Consider the following 18,551-nt stretch of genomic DNA (forward strand, 5'->3'; position numbering starts at 1 on the left):
TCTCTAGCTCGGATTCGAAACAAGTCTTTGGTTTCTATTCACAAAAACAATAACGTCGTGAGTGATTTGCTCTGCTGTTGGTTGTAAACCGTATAACCGTATAACGCCGTGCCATAGCTATGATATGATCTATAGCTGCGTAGCTAATATCTTTATACGTTACTAGCTGACAGAGTTAGCAGATATTGTGTTTGTAGTTGAACGTTAAGTTAGGTGCAACAGCAGCACCGGCCACACACCTCTTAACGCTTTTCTACATGTCATTAAGTCCAGAGAGTTGAGAAAGTGTCAGGTGGATAGCTATTATAATGTTATCTTATCTTATGTTAACGTTAGTTGACTCACTTTCGCTTTCACTTTCGCTGGTTTTCGCTGGTACGTTAGGTAAATGAATATGTTAACTATTCTGTCCTTCCCTATATGAGATTTTCATGTGGCAGTAGCTAACGTTACAGTACTTAACTGATAATAGGGCTGTGGTTAATAAACACATTATTCAATTTCTGCATGTTTGCCTTGTTTCCTTAGTCAGTAATGGAGGACACGCTCAGTCAGCTGGCTCCCTGTAAACCCACTTCATTTCTCTCCACCAAGAGTGATGACACGGTCCCTCCATGCAGATCGGGGGTCCCCACGGATGGATCAACCTCAAGAGAGGACATGCACCAGGTATGGTTTAGGATTGCATGATCACACCATCCTAGACTGCTTTTTTTTGTCAAAGAAAGAGGGAAATGTGCAAAATTTGATGCACTTGCAATTCCTGAGTCAATTCTACAGATTAATGTTTTTGGTTTGTCTTATTATTAGGCTGTGTCCATGGATGTTAGAAGCTCCACACTCCACTCCATGTCCCCATCCCTCACCTCCAGGTCTAGTCAGGAAGGCTATCCTCACCCAGACCCCTGCTGGAGCCCGAGGGCCAGCCCAGCCAGGCAGCACAGTCATTGTTCCCAGCTTTCCCAGTCCTCCCAGCATTCAGGAGACAAAGAAGACGAGCTCCGGAAGAGTGGTTCACTCTCACCCACCATGCACAACCATGTTCTTTCTCAAGAGGTACTTGTTCCCCAAACCCTCCGCTGGTTAGTTTTGGTGTTGCTTTATCTCCCTAGCTTGCATGAAAGGGTTCCCTTCACTTGACTGATGGTAAAATAGTTGTAGAGCCGCTGCTGTAGAACAGGTGTTTATTGATTCCTATCTTCACCCACCCCCACTCACTCACCCACCCCCTTTGTCACAAGGACAAAAATGTATACATCTTGATTTACAGCACAAACAACTATGTGGAGTGATTGAAAAAAAAAAAAACTGCTGTTTGGCTTATTGATGGACCCCCAGTGACATAATTAATAGTGATAAAAAGGAGTCCTTCTAAACAGCACAGGGCTCTTTATCTCATGCTCTGCCGATTACTTTGTGACATTGGCCTGTATGTCTGCCTCCATGGATTGTGGTGTGATTAGGGCATTATAACCTTTCCCATGCATAATCAGCTCTTATTTAAATGGTGTTGTGCCTCTTTTGATCCTTGCTCAGAGACAAAAAACCTCACTGGAGCACAGAGGGACTCCTTCAACTGAAAGGTCAACTGAAAGGTCAACTCCAGGTATAAATGTCAACTATTTCCACATGTTCCATACTTGTGCAGTTCCAAACAACGTACGTTTTCGCTTTATGCGTATTTTACACGTTCGTTCTGTCAGAGTGGGGAGCCAACGGACGTTTCCTCTTTGACCCAGTTCAGACTACACAAAATATTTGTCTTTCATGATGTCACCATGTCAGATTAGGCGATCACAGCTCCATAATTTCTTGCCTTGTCGTGGCCTGGGCACTGGCAACACTACACGAATGACCACTACCATGAGTTCAGGTAGTCTCGTCAAGAAATTGTCCGTCATGGAAAAAGTATTGTATACACTGTATTCAAACTTTATTTATACTCAAAATTATATGGTGGCTGGTTGTTGTGAAAGCAAAAAAAACATTGTTGTTAAAGAAAAAACAATTGTCGACCCGTTCCTGGGTGTCACGAAGAGGACAGTATGGGCTTTCTATCCTTCAAGGAGAACTTGAGGTAACGGATGTGTTGTAAAGAACACTGTCATCCTATTGGTCACCATCAAGGTACGTCGTAGGCATGGTCGCAGGAGATGTCAGACTAGGCAGGAAAATACCAAAAAAATCTGACATGCTAGACTTTTCGTCGGGGTGTCGTAGGGCGTTCTTGACGCCAAATCGCTGATTGATTATGTCACACTACAAGGGGTTTCATTGTTCCCGACGTTCATATCCAGGTCCAATGCTGGACACTGTCGGCGACAAAATATTGGGCCAAAATCAGGCTGAATTTGTGTAGTCTGAACCAGGCATAAGCTTCACTCTGCACAAATCTAAATACGGAATGTGAAGATTTTGCATGGACCTCTTACTTGCTTTCTTTTAAAGTGTTTATTTGGTTTCTTTATTAGTTCTCCTAATAGTTGAGCTGACCCTCCAGATGGGCTTATGTGCTCATTTGTGTTATAGAATGACACAGTTGTTGTTCTCTTATACTCCACCAGGGGGCAGCAGAGTCCCGTCTCTGAAGAGGCCCAGAACCCCAGACTCACAGGGCAGACATGGTGAAGCGGACAAATCCAAGAAGCGCTGTCCCACAGACATAAGATCAGGACCCATGCCAACATCCAGCCAGCCACTTAGATTCCAAGATTCCACGAGAATGTTGAATAACCTAAAGCAGTTTGTCGCTCGCCATCAAGGCCCCATCTCCAAAGCAGCCTCTCCCCAGACCCCGACGAAGGGGTGCAGAGACGGCGGCGGTGATCTCCAGTCTGGCAACCCTAAATCTGGCAACACGGTGCCAGTCAGAGTCCTGAGCAAGGACCAGAGCAAAGGAGCGATGAGCGGAGGAAAGGTCAGAGGTGAATCGATGGGCTGCGCGGCCAGCGCGACTCCCAAACCCATCTGTAGCTCAGGCTTTCCAGCGCACACTCACAGATCCCGACAGAAGAGAACGGCTCACCCACAGAGCAGAACATCAGCTCTGCAGGAGGACGAGCTGTTCACCCCTGATCCTGTGGTCATTGTGTCAAGCTCCCAGTGTAAAGCAGCCCAGCCCAGCTCTGATGGGAAGGAAGACACCGCATCCCCCTTTCCACTCGGAGCGTCTAGTGTCAGCGCTTCTGTGTCAGGATCCCCTTCTAGAATGGCGCGGTACCCCTTAACGTCGCTCACTTTGGACCCCAAAATCATGAGTTTAGAGCCACGTATCAGCTTGTTTAAACTGAGCATCCCTACGGTCAGGGGATCCGCAGACTGCCCAGCTTCCCCCGCGGTCAGACAGTTAAAATACCAGCTGGTTAAAACAAAGTCTCCCGCTACCCCTGGGAGTACCCAACCATTCAAGGACAAGGAAAGACCCAAGAGTGTACCGCCCTGCCAGTCTCCCTCGACTACGCCTACGGACAGACTAGGGGGACGAGAGGGACAGAGAACTGGTAGAGGGGAGGAGGAGGAGGAGGAGGAGGAGGATGACCTTCTAGATGAGGAGCTAAGCCTGGGCCTCAGCCTGGGGATGGATTTGGACCTGAGCCAGAGCAGCACCAGCAGCGAGGAGGACCAGCTGCTCTCCCTGCAGCAGATCCTGGAAGGCAGCGCCCGGCCCCCGACTACCCCAGCGAAGGGAGCCTACCCTGCGCCCGGCACGCCCGCGCGCCCCGGGTCCCAGTCCAACCATGTAAGCTCATTTAGTAGTTGATTACGCGAGTGCGTCCATTTGCTTCTGCAGATTGGAGGCTGCTAGTGGTGTTTGGTCTCCATTTAGGTTTCAAATGATGCACCGTGCAGTATTTGAGAAGCAAAAACTGCGCTGCTAGTAAGTCCTGTGTGTGTGTGTGTGTGTGTGTGTGTGTGTGTGTGTGTGTGTGTGTGTGTGTGTGTGTGTGTGTGTGTGTGTGTGTGTGTGTGTGTGTGTGTGTGTGTGTGTGTGTGTGTAAAAGGCGACACACTAAAGAGGTGTAGTGAGGTGCTGAAGGGAGGAACAGGAAGTAGACTTGGGAGTAGGAACAAAGTATCACACATTCTGGCTCCATATGCATTTTCTGTTTTCGTTTCACCGGCCTCAGGCCTTCAAAAATCAACAATAGTAAGACGCAGCTAGCCACACCCTAGTAACATGATCTGATGGGGATTAGACAATCATGCTCTACCAGCAGGGTAAGAAATACAATACAGGAGGCATCGGGTGTATCAATGTATTTGAGTCCCACACGAATCCATTTCCGCTGTGCTGCTAGTTAGTAATCTTTTCTTTTGCTTCGTCGTCTCCAGCTGCCCGTGTCGTCCAAAGTGAAGTCTGTCAACTACAGGAACACACTGGATGACCTGCTGAGGGAGAAGTTGAGCAATCAGAGGTAAAAAGCTCTGAGGGTTTTCACGGCCTGTCATCAGTCGGCCATTTTGGAGGTATTATGTTACTGAATGTAGACAGACCCATCTTTCTAGCTAGCTATCTGTCTATTGATCTATCTACATTCAGTAGCCTAATGCCTCCAACATGGCCGACTTTTCACGGGCCGTGAAAACCCTCTTCATATAAACCATTGGAGATGCATACCCCTAAATTCCCCTCTCCTGGAGCTCTCCTAACCTGGAGCTCTCCTAACCTGGGGCTCTCCTAACCTGGCGCTCTCCTAACCTGGAGCTCTCCTAACCTGGGGCTCTCCTAACCTGGAGCTCTCCTAACCTGGAGCTCTCCTAACCTGGGGCTCTCCTAACCTGGAGCTCTCCTAACCTGGAGCTCTCCTAACCTGGGGCTCTCCTAACCTGGAGCTCTCCTAACCTGGAGCTCTCCTAACCTGGAGCTCTCCTGACCTGGAGCTCTCCTAACCTGGAGCTCTCCTGACCTGGAGCTCTCCTAACCTGGAGCTCTCCTAACCTGGAGCTCTCCTAACCTGGAGCTCTCCTAACCTGGGGCTCTCCTAACCTGGAGCTCTCCTAACCTGGGTCTCTCCTAACCTGGAGCTCTCCTCACCTGGAGCTCTCCTAACCTGGAGCTCTCCTAACCTGGAGCTCTCCTAACCTGGAGCTCTCCTAACCCTGTCCCAGGTCTAAGGAGACTGAGATGAAGCTAGAGCTCTCCTGTGCCGAGGATCTGCTGAAACTTGAAGAGGAGGAGGAGAGCGACAGGAACATGCATGAGGCCATCTCAATCAAAAAAAAGTAATGATCGCTTACACACAGGCACACTGACATCTGGGCGCTGCTCGGTGTACTGTGAGTATCCTAATGTGCGTGTCTCTTGCCTCCCACTAGAGAGCTTCAAGCAGAGCAGCGTTTGTCTATGTTGTCCAGCGCCGTCAGAGACCTGCCCCCAGGAGAAGAGGTGTTCTGTCTCTCATACTTTGGCCGTCTTTTCAACCAGAATACTCTGAAGCTCGGGCAATGCAATGGCACTACGCAGGGAACCGCACAGAAAACAGTCCTTCGGTGAGGTGTGTGTATGTGTGTGTGTGTGTGTGTGTGTGTGTGCGCCAGTTCCAGTATGTGGGTGTGGTATAAGAGAATTAGAGTTTTAGGTAGCGTGCATTATTCTTTCTGTCTCTCTACGCTCAGTCCAGATCAGCTGAGGTTCCAGCTCGGTACTGGGTTTTTACAGGCAGCTTACCAGTCCTGTCCCTGCCCGCCTCAGGTGTCGCGCTGGCTTTTCCAGGTATTATAACTCCCTTTTCCAGGTATTATAACTCCCTTTTCCAGGTACTATAACCCCCTTCTCACACTCTTCCTAATGATACTTTTATGATATTTTGAGGGGCCCCATCAATAGTCTACAGCTACTGTATATGCCATGTTCCACAGCGACAGCCTCTGGATGGCTAGCTAGCCAGCGTTAGCTAGTTGGCAGCATTCTGTTCCGAGCCACTGCCTAGCGATGCAGATTTGCGTGCCTGACAACGGCGATTTGCTCAGGTGCCTTTGCAGTTTGTCGTTTCGTCCTGTCCATGAGTGTCCTGAATTTCGCGTTGTGTGCCCACAGCTTGCCTGCTGGCCGGCACCATGGGAAAAACAGCTGCAGTCAATAATAATAATAAGAATACATTTTATTTGTAATGCACTTTACATGTGAAATCGCAAAGTGCTAAAAAATGTAGGAAGTGGCGTCACCCAGAATTGAACCGTTGATGTCTCGAGCTGCAGTCAAGCGCTCTACCACTGACCCATAGCCACACCTATAAGGGCCCCCTCGGTATCAAGTGTTACCCAAATGCTGCACACTTTTCAGTGTCTTAGCAAGTATATTTTGTTCATTCGGTTAATTTGTCCATTGTGGGTGTTAGATGATGTCGGTCCACACAGAGAGGGGTGTCGCCCACCAGATACTGCGGACTCTCAGAGACATCGCCTGCTCTGCTGCTGAGCACATAGGTGTGTGTGTGTGTGTGTGTCTGTGTACTCTCTGTGTGTGTGTGTGTGTGTCTTCGTCTTCATGGCTGAGTTCCCATTCTCTGTTTGTTTCTCATTGTGGTGAAAAGGCAAAAGCATCCATTTTTACCCGTTTGTGTCCTCAGAGGTGAACAAAAGCGACCAGTTTGAGGTGTGGGTGCCCAGCGTGGGGGACGTGACTCTGGTCTTCATGAACATGGGGGCTCCCTACGTCACCCTCTTCCCTCTGGCCAGTCTGCAGCCCGCCTTCACAGAGGGAGACCTGCTGTCAGTCTTTTCCTCCATTTTGATTCATACTCAAGTATAAACACAAAATGAAGGATTTCCTTCTGAGAATTTGCTTCCATCTGTGTGTCTGCTTAGAGAGAGCGTCCAGGTCAGCACAGAGAACCTGTCCTCTAAGGAGGAACTCGGAACCTTCCCGGAACACGGAACCTTCCCGGAACACAACGTTGAGAACGTCATCAGGGTGAGACGAGACCCGGGTTTGGGTGTGAGAAAGGGATATTCTGTGTGGTACAGGTAGCAGTGTGGTTGTGGTAGAGATGGCATTACGTACACAGTACGTACGTACGTACACAGTGTGGTTGTGGTAGAGATGCCATTACGTGTCTGTTTTGTGTGTGTCTGTTGTGCACGGTATGTGGGGGATGTGCACAATACGATACTTTAATAATCCCCGTGGGAGAAATTTGGGAACTCATAGTTGATTAGAGTGGGTGGTATGAACAATGAATTGATAATTTTTTGCAGACATTCGAAACATTTGGTTTTAAAAGACGAGCTTATTTGAATGAAAAAAGACCACAATTCCATTGATTTTGATGCTGTAATTTAGTCACCATTCCGATCAATATAGCGCTACAGAACTGATGATGCACAACATTAGTTACATTCAGTTTAAATATCTTCTAAAAGGATGTTTCAGTGAAAAAATAAGTGGCCCAAATCGATTAATGACCAAAAATCATGTTTGTGATCATCATGATTGATTAATCAATGAATTAATTGATTAATTGGACCCACCCTTAGTGTGTATACGTGTAATCCTGTCCTGGTCTTTCTCTACAGTACCTGTCTGACGTGACGGCCCTGTGTCCGCGGGCCTACAGTGACACGGAGCTGCTGCTGCTGCTGACGGTGGTGAGCAAAGTAGGCCTGGAGACGCAGCTCACTCTCCTGCCCGCTGACCACCTGAGCTCGCTGGAACACAGCCTGGTGAACAACATGAGGGACTGGAACGACATGGTCAGTTCATTCTCTCTCTCTCTCTCTCTCTCTCTCTCTCTCTCTCTCCCTCTCTCCCTCATTCTATGACTATCCTTATTATACCCATCGACCTGCTGAACAACATGGCTCCGCCGGTTTGGGAGTAGGCGGGCTCAAGACAGGATCTAAAACTGATGGTGAAACCAGGCTAGAGTCGAGCGCTAAGACGACTAGGGAAGGGAATCTGTAGTGATCTCATGATTCAATTTTGATTCTCGGGGTCACGATTTGATTCCAAAACCATTATTGATGATTATCCATGTAATGGATTATATTATTTTCAATGACTTTGCCACCATTTGACTACAGTATCCCATTAAATACATGATGCGCCCTCTGCTGGCCCACCGGCAAACATACAACAACATGTCTGTAACGTTAGTGCAAAACAACTCACCGACAGGAATCGATTTTTGGAGAATTTGTGAATCAATCAATAATCGAATAGAATCCATTTTTCCACCTCCACAGTGTTGCTACAGTTGTGTCCTCTTCAGTAACAACGGACCTTTGTTCTCCAGCTTCCCAGGATCTGTCTGGCTCTCACAGCCCTGACTGAGGACCACCACAACCTGCGCAGGCTGGTCCAGCTGCTGCCTGACAACATGCGGGGACTGTAAGCCCGGCTCTCCCTCCTCTTCTGGTTGTCCAACTCTTCCTCCCCTCTCTCGGAGGTGGAGCATGTTGTATTTATGTATGCCCCCCTAAACGACTGTAGAGACGCACACCACCAGTCGAACACACTAATCACTGTGCCGGACTCAAACCATGCTGTCTGTTTTTGCGCAGGCAACTCAGGAGACACCTCAGTGTGTCGATGATCTCCAAGCTGTTAAACCAAAGATGCATTTATACGCCCACCAACTCGGAGTTCCAGGTAAGAAACCAGATAAATACGGTTAATTCTTTCAATCCTCCTGTCACACGTTAATTAAAAGGCCACTCTGTATGTGCTTTCTCTTCTAGTTTATAGTAATAATAAAAAACTTTATTTATATTGCACCTTCAATACATGGTAACAAAGTGCGTAGTTAAAACATCGAGAGAGGTATTTGAAAATTACATGACATTAACGGCAGCTCAATAAAAAAAGGGGTTTAACTGAGAAGGGACTTAAAAAGAGGTACAGACTCTGCAAGCCAATAACGTTTGGTGTTTTTATTCAATACTCATATGGCAGCTGGTTGAGAACTGAAATGCATGAGCATTACAATATATGAGCATTTGCAATATACAACACAATATACGCAATAAACACAAGTGTGATAAATCATTTAAGATGGCAATGCTCCATGTTGTAACAGCACCCCACCACTGCCACAGTTGGTCGTAGATGCCAACATCGCTAAACGGCGGCGTCGCTAACCTGCAGTGTGTTCTGTGCCCCAGCTGTCTGACCTGCGACCGTACATGCGCCACATGCGGCCCTCGGCCCTCCTCAGGAACCTGCAGGCCTCCAGGAGGAGGTGGAGACGGGAGGAGGAGGACGGGGGGAGACGGAGACAGGAGGACGACGACGATGACTGTAACGATGACGACGTTCTCGATCAGCAGGTCAGAGTGAAGGAAAACTAGCGTCTGAAAACGCACTGTCTGAGGATACTTAATGTGTTTGTCCTGCCGAGCCTGTGAAGATGATCTTAACATGATTCTCAGTTTGTGAGCTGTGATGTCTATTTTTGTTTCAGGCCTACTACCTCAGCTACAGCCTTCTGGCGTTGGCTAATGAAGCTGCCAACTTCGAGTTCTTTCCTTCAAATCAGAGGGTAAGCACTAAGCACAAAACACATGCCAGGCCTTATCTTTTGAGTCAGACATTTCTGCACATATCATATATATAAAAATAAATAAATAAATATATATATATTTTTTTATATACAAGGGCCCTGGCCCAATACCCACCCTTGCACTCCTGCACTTTGTGTGCGTGTACCCTCCAAGGGTGTAGGCGTGTCCCATTTTGGGTTCACAAGGGTGTAGCCTACACCCCCAATGCGCCCTTTATGCGACCTTCTCATGAGTTCGCATCTGAACACACTTCGCTGAAGTGAATAGACCACGATTAGTGGTGTTTGACATGCTGGCATGTCAAACGCATTTAACTACAGGGACCGACGAGATGATGTTTACCTTCATCAAGCTCTGGTCACATCTTCATGGGAGTTAGGTGTAAGGCAAGTCAGAAATTTAATTAGATCAATAAACCTTTCAAAGAATCCTGACTGGTATATTCATATGGGGGTAAAAACACAAGTTAATTGGTGGCACCTGTAAAGCAAAGCGATTACTTACTACAGTTGTGTTGCATGCGTACCTCATAAAATGAATATGTTTAGTGGTTATGTTTTTAGTAGCCTACATGCATCACCTCCTATATTGTCTTGCCACATATTTAAAACATGGAGAAAACAGATGTTTTGATGTCAGGTTTTTCAGTATCATAATTATCACAAAAAGGAGAATGTTTTTATCATAATTTATCGATTTTGGAACAGAGAATGCCCGTGCTGAGACTCTGCAAAACAATGTTTACAACTCTCGCAGATGTTTTCAATGAATGATGTCACCAAGGGTGTCCCAAGTCGTTTTGTAGCAGGCCGGTAAAGTGCGGACTTTGGCTGTGCCCTTGCGCAACTCCAGAAATACGTCACCCAAGCCTCAGTGAGGGGTGTAGGAGTTAGTTATTGGAACAGGGCCAAGCTATATAAACTGTTTGTTTACTTGCATCTTTTTACTGTCTTCCCAGGACCAGCTGCTGTTGTTATGTGCAGAGCTGGAGAAGCACATCAAGTGTGACATCAGAGAGAGCAAGAAATGTCTCTATCGGAGCAAGGTGGGAATGATGTCAGGTTGCTGGAGACCCAGCTATTGAGGGTAATGACTGGGATAAATACTGTTGCTGCTTCTGTATTGTTTACCAACCACTCTCTCTCCCTCTCCCAGGTGAAGGACTTTGTAGCACGGATCTACACCAAGTGGCAGGTGCTGCTTCAGAGAACCAGACCTCTCCAGGTAGCTGATGTTGATTCTGTTTTTAAGTTTAAATACCGTAGTGTTCAAGAAGACCCTAGACTAACTCATTTCAGCTGTGCTGTTGGCGTTTTGTCCTGTTAGCATGTTTGTGTACAACATTAGTGTATTGTACATTATGCAAAGCGACAAAGAAAAAGTATTCACAACTGTGTTTGTTCCTGCAGGGGAGACTCTATGACTACTGGCAGCCTCTCCCTGAAGAGATGACCGACGGCCAGGAGAACTAACGTTTCCCTCCCTATTTTCATATCACTTTTGTTAATTGTTCTGCTATTGTTGTTGTTTTATTCATGTGATGTTTGTGAAGAAAAATAAATATATATATAATATATATAGGAAAGGTAACAAACGGACACAGCATCCACATGTATTTCACCACTTATTTTAATGATGGAACACAGCCTTGATTCACATTTAGACAGCACATTGTAAATCAACTTCAATAACGTTTTAAAATAGCTTTCAGTCATATGATCGGCAGCAATGGAAAACTGAGATGGCCGAGAGGTGATGCACCATACTGTAAGTCCATATACATCACTGACCCATAGGGAAGGCAGGGTGGGGGAGCTGCTGTCCTCACGGACAGATACTGTACAGCAATACAATTAAACTGTACTTAAATCCTAAATGTTTGGTCCCATAGACAAATGGCCACACTTTTGAGAAAAAGGAATGAGATGATGTGTCATCAAACTATACGTTATGTGTAGTACCATCCATAGAACCATCCATAGACAGAACAACGGTGAGGAATTTACTGAGGTGGGAACTGTTCTAAATCCCACCATGATGCAAGCCTAATAGGACTGGACTATACAACTTGGATCAGATCAGAATCAATACTGTTCATGTAACACTTTGTAGTATCCTATTGTTTTTATTGTGCCCTTTATTAATATGAGGCCAGAATAGCATAAAACTGCCCTCTGTGTCCTCTGGGAGAATTATATTTTAGTGCAAACCTTCCTTATACAACATCTGGAAATATTTTATAACAATAGAATTAAATAAATTGTTGTATGTTAGATAAATTACTATATTTATATATGTCAAATATTTGTATATGTCAAAACTAGAGAACTAGCTTTTATGTATACATTAATGGAATGACAACACTGGTCCCCAATTAAATATCTTGGTCAATAAATACTCTTATCAGTTATACCATTAATATTGTTGCAACTTTATGTTCCTAGAAACTGATCTTTGCTCAAGTGTTGCACTTTTTTTTCCTTAACTGGGCAAATTATAGATTTTGGGAACGGATCTACTCCCTATGGCACACACTAGGGGTCTCCTTGCTCTCTCTCTCTCTCTTCCTCCTTTCATAACTCTCTACTTCTTAGCCTTCCCCTGTGCAGCCACGGCCTCCATGGCCTTGCGCACGGTCTCCTCGTCCCCCAGGAACTGCATGGGCTTGACGGGCTTCAGGTTCTTGTCCAGCTCATAGAGAATGGGGATGCCCGTCGGCAGATTCAGCTCCATTATGGCCTCTTCTGACATGCCTGCAGAGACGGCATCACAGAGAGACACGGCGAGTTATCCCACCTTCTATTCAGCAACATGGGACAGAAAGATATTGCAGGAATAATGCCCCCGCCATTGTGCATAATAAGTAGCTTGTACTGTTGGTTGGCACCTTCTGCCTACTCTGATGAGAGGAAGCACTTACCATCAAGGTGCTTGACGATGCCCCTGAGGCTGTTTCCGTGGGCAGCTATGAGCACCCTCTTCCCCTGTTTGATTTGCGGGGCGATCTCATTGTTCCAGAAGGGCAGCGCCCGGGCGATGGTGTCCTTCAAGCTCTCACAAGAAGGAAGCTGGTCTGCCGTTAGGTCAGCGTAGCGACGGTCCTGCAACAACAACAACAACAACAGATCTCATGTCAAAGAACAGAACGGATACTAGGATCAGTGTTCTCGATGCAGCCCCTTAGCCAACCATCTCTGCCGGTGGGAGGTAGTGTGTAGTGATCGAAGAGTCGCTGGTTCATGACCGGGCGGTGCCACTTGTCAATCGTTGCCTAGCGTTGTGCCCTTGAGCAAGGCACTTTAACCCAACACTAACTCAAAAGTCACTGTGGATAAAAAAAAAAATCATATACTTAATGAACTCTCAAAGTGGCCCGGTCAGATGGGCTTACTGCCCCTCAATGTAGTGGGAACCTTACCCAATAAACTCTCATCTCACCTGAACTTTGAACTTTAACTTGACGTAAATGATCTCCCCCCTGTGATACATTAACTCACAAATGATCTGAGACGGAGGATGTAGTCTTGTACTTGACATGACTAATGTAGGGTACTCGGCAGCGGGCAGATTTGTATCCATTTGTATTTGGGCACAATCCGAAATGAAAGTCCTGACCTGGTCTGCTTATGGGAGCCTGCTGAGGGTGCAGGCGACCAGCACACCGGTGCAACCTGTCACTCACATGCTCTGGTGGTACACCACATGTACGGGAATGGGCAACATATGGTTATCTGGCTTTGTATTAAGGTAATTCACTTTGCTGATTTAGGTAGGTAGGTAGGTAGGTAGGTAGGTAGCTACCCAGGGAAGAGGGAACATGGGGCGGCTGTAGCTCAGTTGGTAGAGCGGGTCGTTCAGTGATCGAAGGGTCTGGGGTTCGAATCCCAGCTCCGACTGTCCACATGTCGAAGTGTCCTTGAGCAAGACATCTAACCCCAAATTGCTCCCAATGAGCAGGTTAGCACCTTGCATGGCAGCTACCACCATTGGTGTGTGAATGTGTGTGTGAATGGGTGAATGAGGTCATTGTAAAGCACTTTGAGTGCCACTAAGGTGGAAAAGCACTATAAGTGCAGTCCATTTACCATTTAACAAGACTGTAGCCCTGTAGCCCTTCTTTGTGGCTAGTTGGATACTAGTTTTCTGTCATGATGTCTCACCTTGCCGATGATGGAGTAGAAGTCATGGTCGGGGTCCATGGTGGGAGGAGGGACGTCATAGGACCGCCTCCAGATCTTCACTTGGGCCTCTCCGTGCCTAGCTGCCGTCTCCGCCTTGTTCATCCCGGTCAGGCCGCCGTAGTGACGCTCGTTCAGTCGCCAGGTCCGGTGCACCGGCACCCACATCTGGTCGATGCCGTCCAGAACCAACCACAGGGTGCGGATGGCCCTTTTCAGCACGGAGGTGTAGCACACATCAAATTCATACCCGGCATCTGTGATGGTCAGAAAGAATGAACATAATTGGAAAGGTTTAGTTAGGCAGACGAGGTATCCATACAGTAGATCAGCTAGCCTACATGGACCACAGAGGGCCCCATTGGGATTAGCTCTACAGTCAGTGGGAGACACATCAATAAAGCAGCAGCGGGAGTCATAGTGCGGAAAGGCATCACGCCTCCAGCTGCACGTTCACTCAGCTGGGACGTCAGATACGAGCGGCGGGGACGGTGTCCGGTATGGATCACTACAGCGAAAGGAGGCGGGACATAGGCACACCGCGTCCAATCCCGCATGTGTGGATATCATGTTCATTGTAGGCAAACAAGTGGTTTCATAATCCGTTCTGAAATACTCTAAAAAGTATTATTTGGTGTTTCTAATTCCTATGTCGAGATCTAAGAGAGAGTCTACTCTGAATACGCTGTGCAGATTTGGGCGAGTGCAGTGCGCTGTGCTACGCCCCATTTATAGACTAGATCTTTCCACCCGACACACTTCTCTCCAGTTTGATCAAAGCTCGAACATAAATATTCACCTTTAAGCGCCTGTCCGCCTCTCCTCGCCTCCCGTTCCCCGGTTTCGCTCAAATCCGCATCGAACCAGCCGCAGAACCGGTTCTCCTGGTTCCAGCTGCTCTCCCCGTGACGGATCAGCACCAACTTGTAGACAGACATTTGTGACCTATTATCGTCCCACGAAATATATACTGACTTGCAGGCTTTACTTGAGGACAGTAGTAGTCTGGGGAACCTTTTTATTCTGTCGTGAGACTTCACTCGGACTAACTGTCAGTATCAGCCGGATGGTGAAAATGTTGCTTGTGATTGGTTACTTGTCCACATCCCTTATTTCACATCCAATGAAATTCCGCGTTTAGCTTCCTGTATGCTTCAATGACACTAGTGGACTATGATTCCGTGACCTTCAAGTGAAAATGTGAAACATTGTTACAGCTGTTTTGTTAGACAATCCTGGCGCAGAGTTAAAAACCTAGTAGGTTTGCTCTTCAGATAGGACTCTTAATAGCCTGTTTTCGCCGATTTAAGAGGTTTTTAAAGGACTCACTAAAACAAAGCATCGGCTATCCTGCATATCAGAATTAAAATTCATTAAAATAAACCGTCAATTGGCATACAGCCAGACATCACAGAGAAACACTGTCTTCAAAGAGTGCGTAGAGTAGCCTACCCACGCGGGACTTTACGCAAGGACACTTCAGGCTATTGTCCATCAATCAGGGCCGGACTGGCCATGTGGCGTACCGGGCAAATGCCCGGTGGGCCGGACCTACTTGTGGGCCGATCTAAAAAAACGAGCTAACGAACGGCCCATAGAGCAGGGACAGCGGCCCATTGGTCCATTTTCTATACTGACACTGGGCTGGCCCAATCATATGTAGGCCCCACCCCTCCCTCTGTTAGTTTCAGGTGTCATTTGCGTGGGCCGCTAGAGAGCCTCAGCAGCACCCCCCCCCCCCCCCCCGTCAACAAATCGCGCAGCAGCACCCCCCCCCCCCCCCCCCCCCCCGTCAACAAATCGCGCAGCAGCACCCCCCCCCCCCCCCCCCCCGTCAACAAATCGCGCAGAGCAGCACCCCCAACCCCCCCCCCCCCCCCCCCCCCCGTCAACAAAACGAAACTGAAGGTGTTCCATTTCACGCGTCGGAAATATTCACCCAGTCCAGTCCTGTGGGCCGGTCTGGGCCAAGATGCCAGGGCTGAATTTTTGTCCCAGTCCGTCCCTGCCATCAATCCACCATTTGATGTAAAAAAAATAAATAATAATAATTGGGTGGGTAAGAAAGTGCAGACAGTCAGCACCCCAAAAAGTGTGATACACGTGCAAGTTACTTGCTGGCCTATTAGAACTTTTTTTGCGTTAGAGACGGCTATTGCTTAATCGCCGTGACAATAATGTTACAGTAGCCTTGCCTCAAGGATTTCCACTATTAGGCCATTTATTATCATTCTCTACGTGCATTGATAGGCTATGTGTCGCTGGATCAACATTTAGAGCTGATATTACCAGTTGCCACCTTTCTGATATTGCCAAGTGCCTGATGGATATCTTTAGAACCCGGGAGGACACGAGGTGAACAGCTGTAGTCCTTTACGAACTGCCCAAGGGGGTCCCTAGCTGCTCAGCTGACCAGTAGGCTACGTGAGCTATGGCCAGTTCCCTCTAATGGAACAGCACGTAGCCTGTGTCACCTATGTGGAAGTGAGGAAGTCGGACAGCCAAGGACGGCTAGACGAGCACTTGGTGGGCAGATATCCAGCCGCCCAGCCTGTGATCTGTTGTTAGCCTACAGAGGCAAGGGCATGAAAGGGGTTATTATTGGCACTGACTGATTAAAGTGTAGCCTATTGAATAAAAGGTATTCAAGACTCAATTTATCTGCTGTTCAGACATTGTGCAATGTAGATTGAGCAATCCCCTATCTTTCATTTTCAATTAAAGACACCCCCTCATTCATTACTGTAGGCCTGCAGGTTTTCACAAATCTGTTGCAGGGGTGGAAAACTGAGGGCAGGCGTGCACCTGATTCATGGAATGGCAACACTGATGCAGTCTGGTGCCTCCAATAGGCTAGGCCTAATTTGTATTGCCTACGGCAAGGGCCATGTCATCAGCTTTACCAGCCCAGTGGCCTTGTGGTTACAATGTCCGTCCTGAGATTGGGAGGTTGGGGGTTCGATTTCTGGCCAAGTCATACCAAAGACTATAAAAACTGTTACCCAATGCCTCCCTACTTAGCACTCAGCATCAAGGATGGTATTGGGGGTAAGTCCCTGCAACATACTAGTGTCATGTCCAGGGGGACTACATCAAGCTGCCTCATGCTAAGGAATCAGGAGATAGGCTCCTGCCCTGTGGGCCACTAGGCTTTGGAACCATTGGTTCTCAAGGCTACTTACCGCACAGGCCAGATGGACACTGTCAATAATCACGCATCACAGTTTTCTGTTCTGGTCTTTAGAAAAAAACATCCTTGGAAAATGTAATCAGAATCGGATTTATTTAGCCAGGTTGGTTTCATACATGCTACTAATTTGCTTTAGACTGTTAGTGAAACTAAATAGACAAGGTGCAAGGACAAGACAGGACACGGTTAATGACAGTGCAGCACAGGACAGGACAAGACAGGACACGGTGAATGACAGTGCAAATGACAGAACAGTGCAGAATATAATGGGGCATGAAGCAATGGGGCAAGTACAATTTTATCCTCTATGCAATGTAACTGTAAGTCATATGCATGTAATATACAAATAATGCTGCAGAGTCATGGTCAGTGGGGGACACAGGCCTTGTTAATGAGGCTGGTTCCAATCAGGAAGAAACTGCTTTTGTGACGAGAGGTTTAGGTCCTGATGGACCGCAGCCTCCTGCTGGAGGACGGTGGTTCAGAGAGTTTGTGGGAGGGGTGGGCCACGATCTTTCTCGCCCACGTCACGGCCTTGGAGGCGTGCAGGTCCTGGAGAGATTGCAGCCAATCACTGCAGCTGCAGTCTGGTCTTGTCTTTGGCTGTGGAGGCGGCATACCAGATGGCAGTGGAGGAGGTGAGGACAGGCTCGTTGGATGAAGGCGGTATAGAAGTGTACTATCATTGTCTTTGGCAGGTTGAACTTCTTCAGCCACCTCAGTGAGTACATCCTCTGCTGTGCTGGTGAGGGAGCTGATGTTCAGCTCCCACTTGGGAGATGATATGGTGCCCAGGAAGCAGAAGAACTCGATTGGCGAGTCACCGAGGGTGATGGGGGTGCTGGCTTCTTCCTGAAGTCCACAACCATCTCCACTGTCTTTAGAGCACCTGTAGGCTGACACATTCCCCTCAGAGATGCTAGGCCTGGATGATGGCTTGCCTGTCTGGACCATGTGTTACCTTTCCTGATTCTATTTCCAAATTGTGTCCAGATAGCTCAGGGGAGCTTCTATCTTCTCTATTAATAGCGGCAGTCTGCTAGCTCCAGGGCCAGAATGAATCTATTGCTCTGGGGTAACACCCGCAATTAATGTTTTATATATTGCAAAGGATGAATCACTCAGATTCTTCTGAAGTGTAGCTGCTATGTATTCTTCTTTCTATATACTTCACAAAACTAAGATGGCACAGTGGGCCAGCCAAAAAGAAAGATGGGTATATCAGCCCAGTCACATTTTTAGCGCGCATTCCTTCCTATCCCGCACTTTACTTAACGTCATTCATAACCATCCCATATAGCCTACCTATAGGCTAGAGTAGGTCTACACACCCTATTTCTCCAACACATGGTGTGTCGTGTCGACCTGCGTTGCCTCCAGAGATTGTGGTGTGGATGGATTCAGTGGTCTCCATCTAGAGGAGAGGATCCTCTTCTGTTGAACAGTAGCCTGGTCATGACCTTATCAAGGTCGCCACAGTAACTTGTAACAAGTTTAATCCTGGTTTGGTGTTGTGTGTTTTTTCCTATGGTTGTAGCCAATTTCCATTGGTTGAAAATCTCTGTAGCCTAATTTAAGCAGCCTACAGTGGCGACGAGCACGTGGTAGGGGTTAAGTGGAGAGATAGTTATCAACAAAGCATTGGGGGCTTTTGCAGACCGTAACCCGAGACAGAGACAGCG

General features: G+C 47.4%; 2 protein-coding genes across 2 annotated transcripts; one reads left to right on the forward strand and one right to left on the reverse strand.

Annotated features, from left to right (window-relative positions):
* Positions 1 to 1,540: 1,540 nt before the first annotated feature.
* On the forward strand, positions 1,541 to 11,037 carry LOC311326027 (SMC5-SMC6 complex localization factor protein 2-like). Its single transcript, XM_084458865.1, has 17 exons — positions 1,541 to 1,606; positions 2,565 to 3,739; positions 4,333 to 4,415; positions 5,110 to 5,223; positions 5,317 to 5,490; positions 5,617 to 5,713; positions 6,339 to 6,426; positions 6,570 to 6,711; positions 6,808 to 6,913; positions 7,516 to 7,692; positions 8,235 to 8,329; positions 8,503 to 8,590; positions 9,103 to 9,267; positions 9,402 to 9,479; positions 10,460 to 10,546; positions 10,657 to 10,725; positions 10,911 to 11,037. Exons 2-17 carry the CDS (start codon positions 2,678 to 2,680, stop codon positions 10,971 to 10,973), a joined length of 2,688 nt encoding a protein of 895 aa, XP_084314991.1. The 5' UTR covers positions 1,541 to 1,606; positions 2,565 to 2,677; the 3' UTR covers positions 10,974 to 11,037.
* Positions 11,038 to 11,143: 106 nt separating this feature from the next.
* LOC311326028 (phosphoglycerate mutase 1-like) lies at positions 11,144 to 14,750 on the reverse strand. Its single transcript, XM_084458866.1, has 4 exons — positions 14,479 to 14,750; positions 13,662 to 13,936; positions 12,422 to 12,602; positions 11,144 to 12,254 (listed from the first exon to the last, which is right to left on the reverse strand). The coding sequence occupies exons 1-4, from the start codon at positions 14,615 to 14,617 to the stop codon at positions 12,085 to 12,087; spliced, it is 765 nt and encodes a 254-aa protein (XP_084314992.1). The 5' UTR covers positions 14,618 to 14,750; the 3' UTR covers positions 11,144 to 12,084.
* Positions 14,751 to 18,551: the final 3,801 nt, after the last annotated feature.

Source organism: Borostomias antarcticus (assembly GCF_949987555.1).
Source record: "Borostomias antarcticus genome assembly, chromosome: 25".
Taxonomy (NCBI): domain Eukaryota; kingdom Metazoa; phylum Chordata; class Actinopteri; order Stomiiformes; family Stomiidae; genus Borostomias; species Borostomias antarcticus.

Coding starts and splice junctions, on each gene's coding strand:
- LOC311326027 (XM_084458865.1), top strand. CDS start 2,678: ATGCCAACATCCAGCCAGCCACTTAGATTCCAAGATTCCACGAGAATG. Junction 5,224..5,316: donor GCCATCTCAATCAAAAAAAA/GTAATGATCGCT, acceptor GCCTCCCACTAG/AGAGCTTCAAGCAGAGCAGC. Junction 9,268..9,401: donor ACGACGTTCTCGATCAGCAG/GTCAGAGTGAAG, acceptor TTTTTGTTTCAG/GCCTACTACCTCAGCTACAG.
- LOC311326028 (XM_084458866.1), bottom strand. CDS start 14,617: ATGTCTGTCTACAAGTTGGTGCTGATCCGTCACGGGGAGAGCAGCTGG. Junction 12,603..13,661: donor TCTACTCCATCATCGGCAAG/GTGAGACATCAT, acceptor TTGTTGTTGCAG/GACCGTCGCTACGCTGACCT. Junction 12,255..12,421: donor CATCGTCAAGCACCTTGATG/GTAAGTGCTTCC, acceptor CCGTCTCTGCAG/GCATGTCAGAAGAGGCCATA.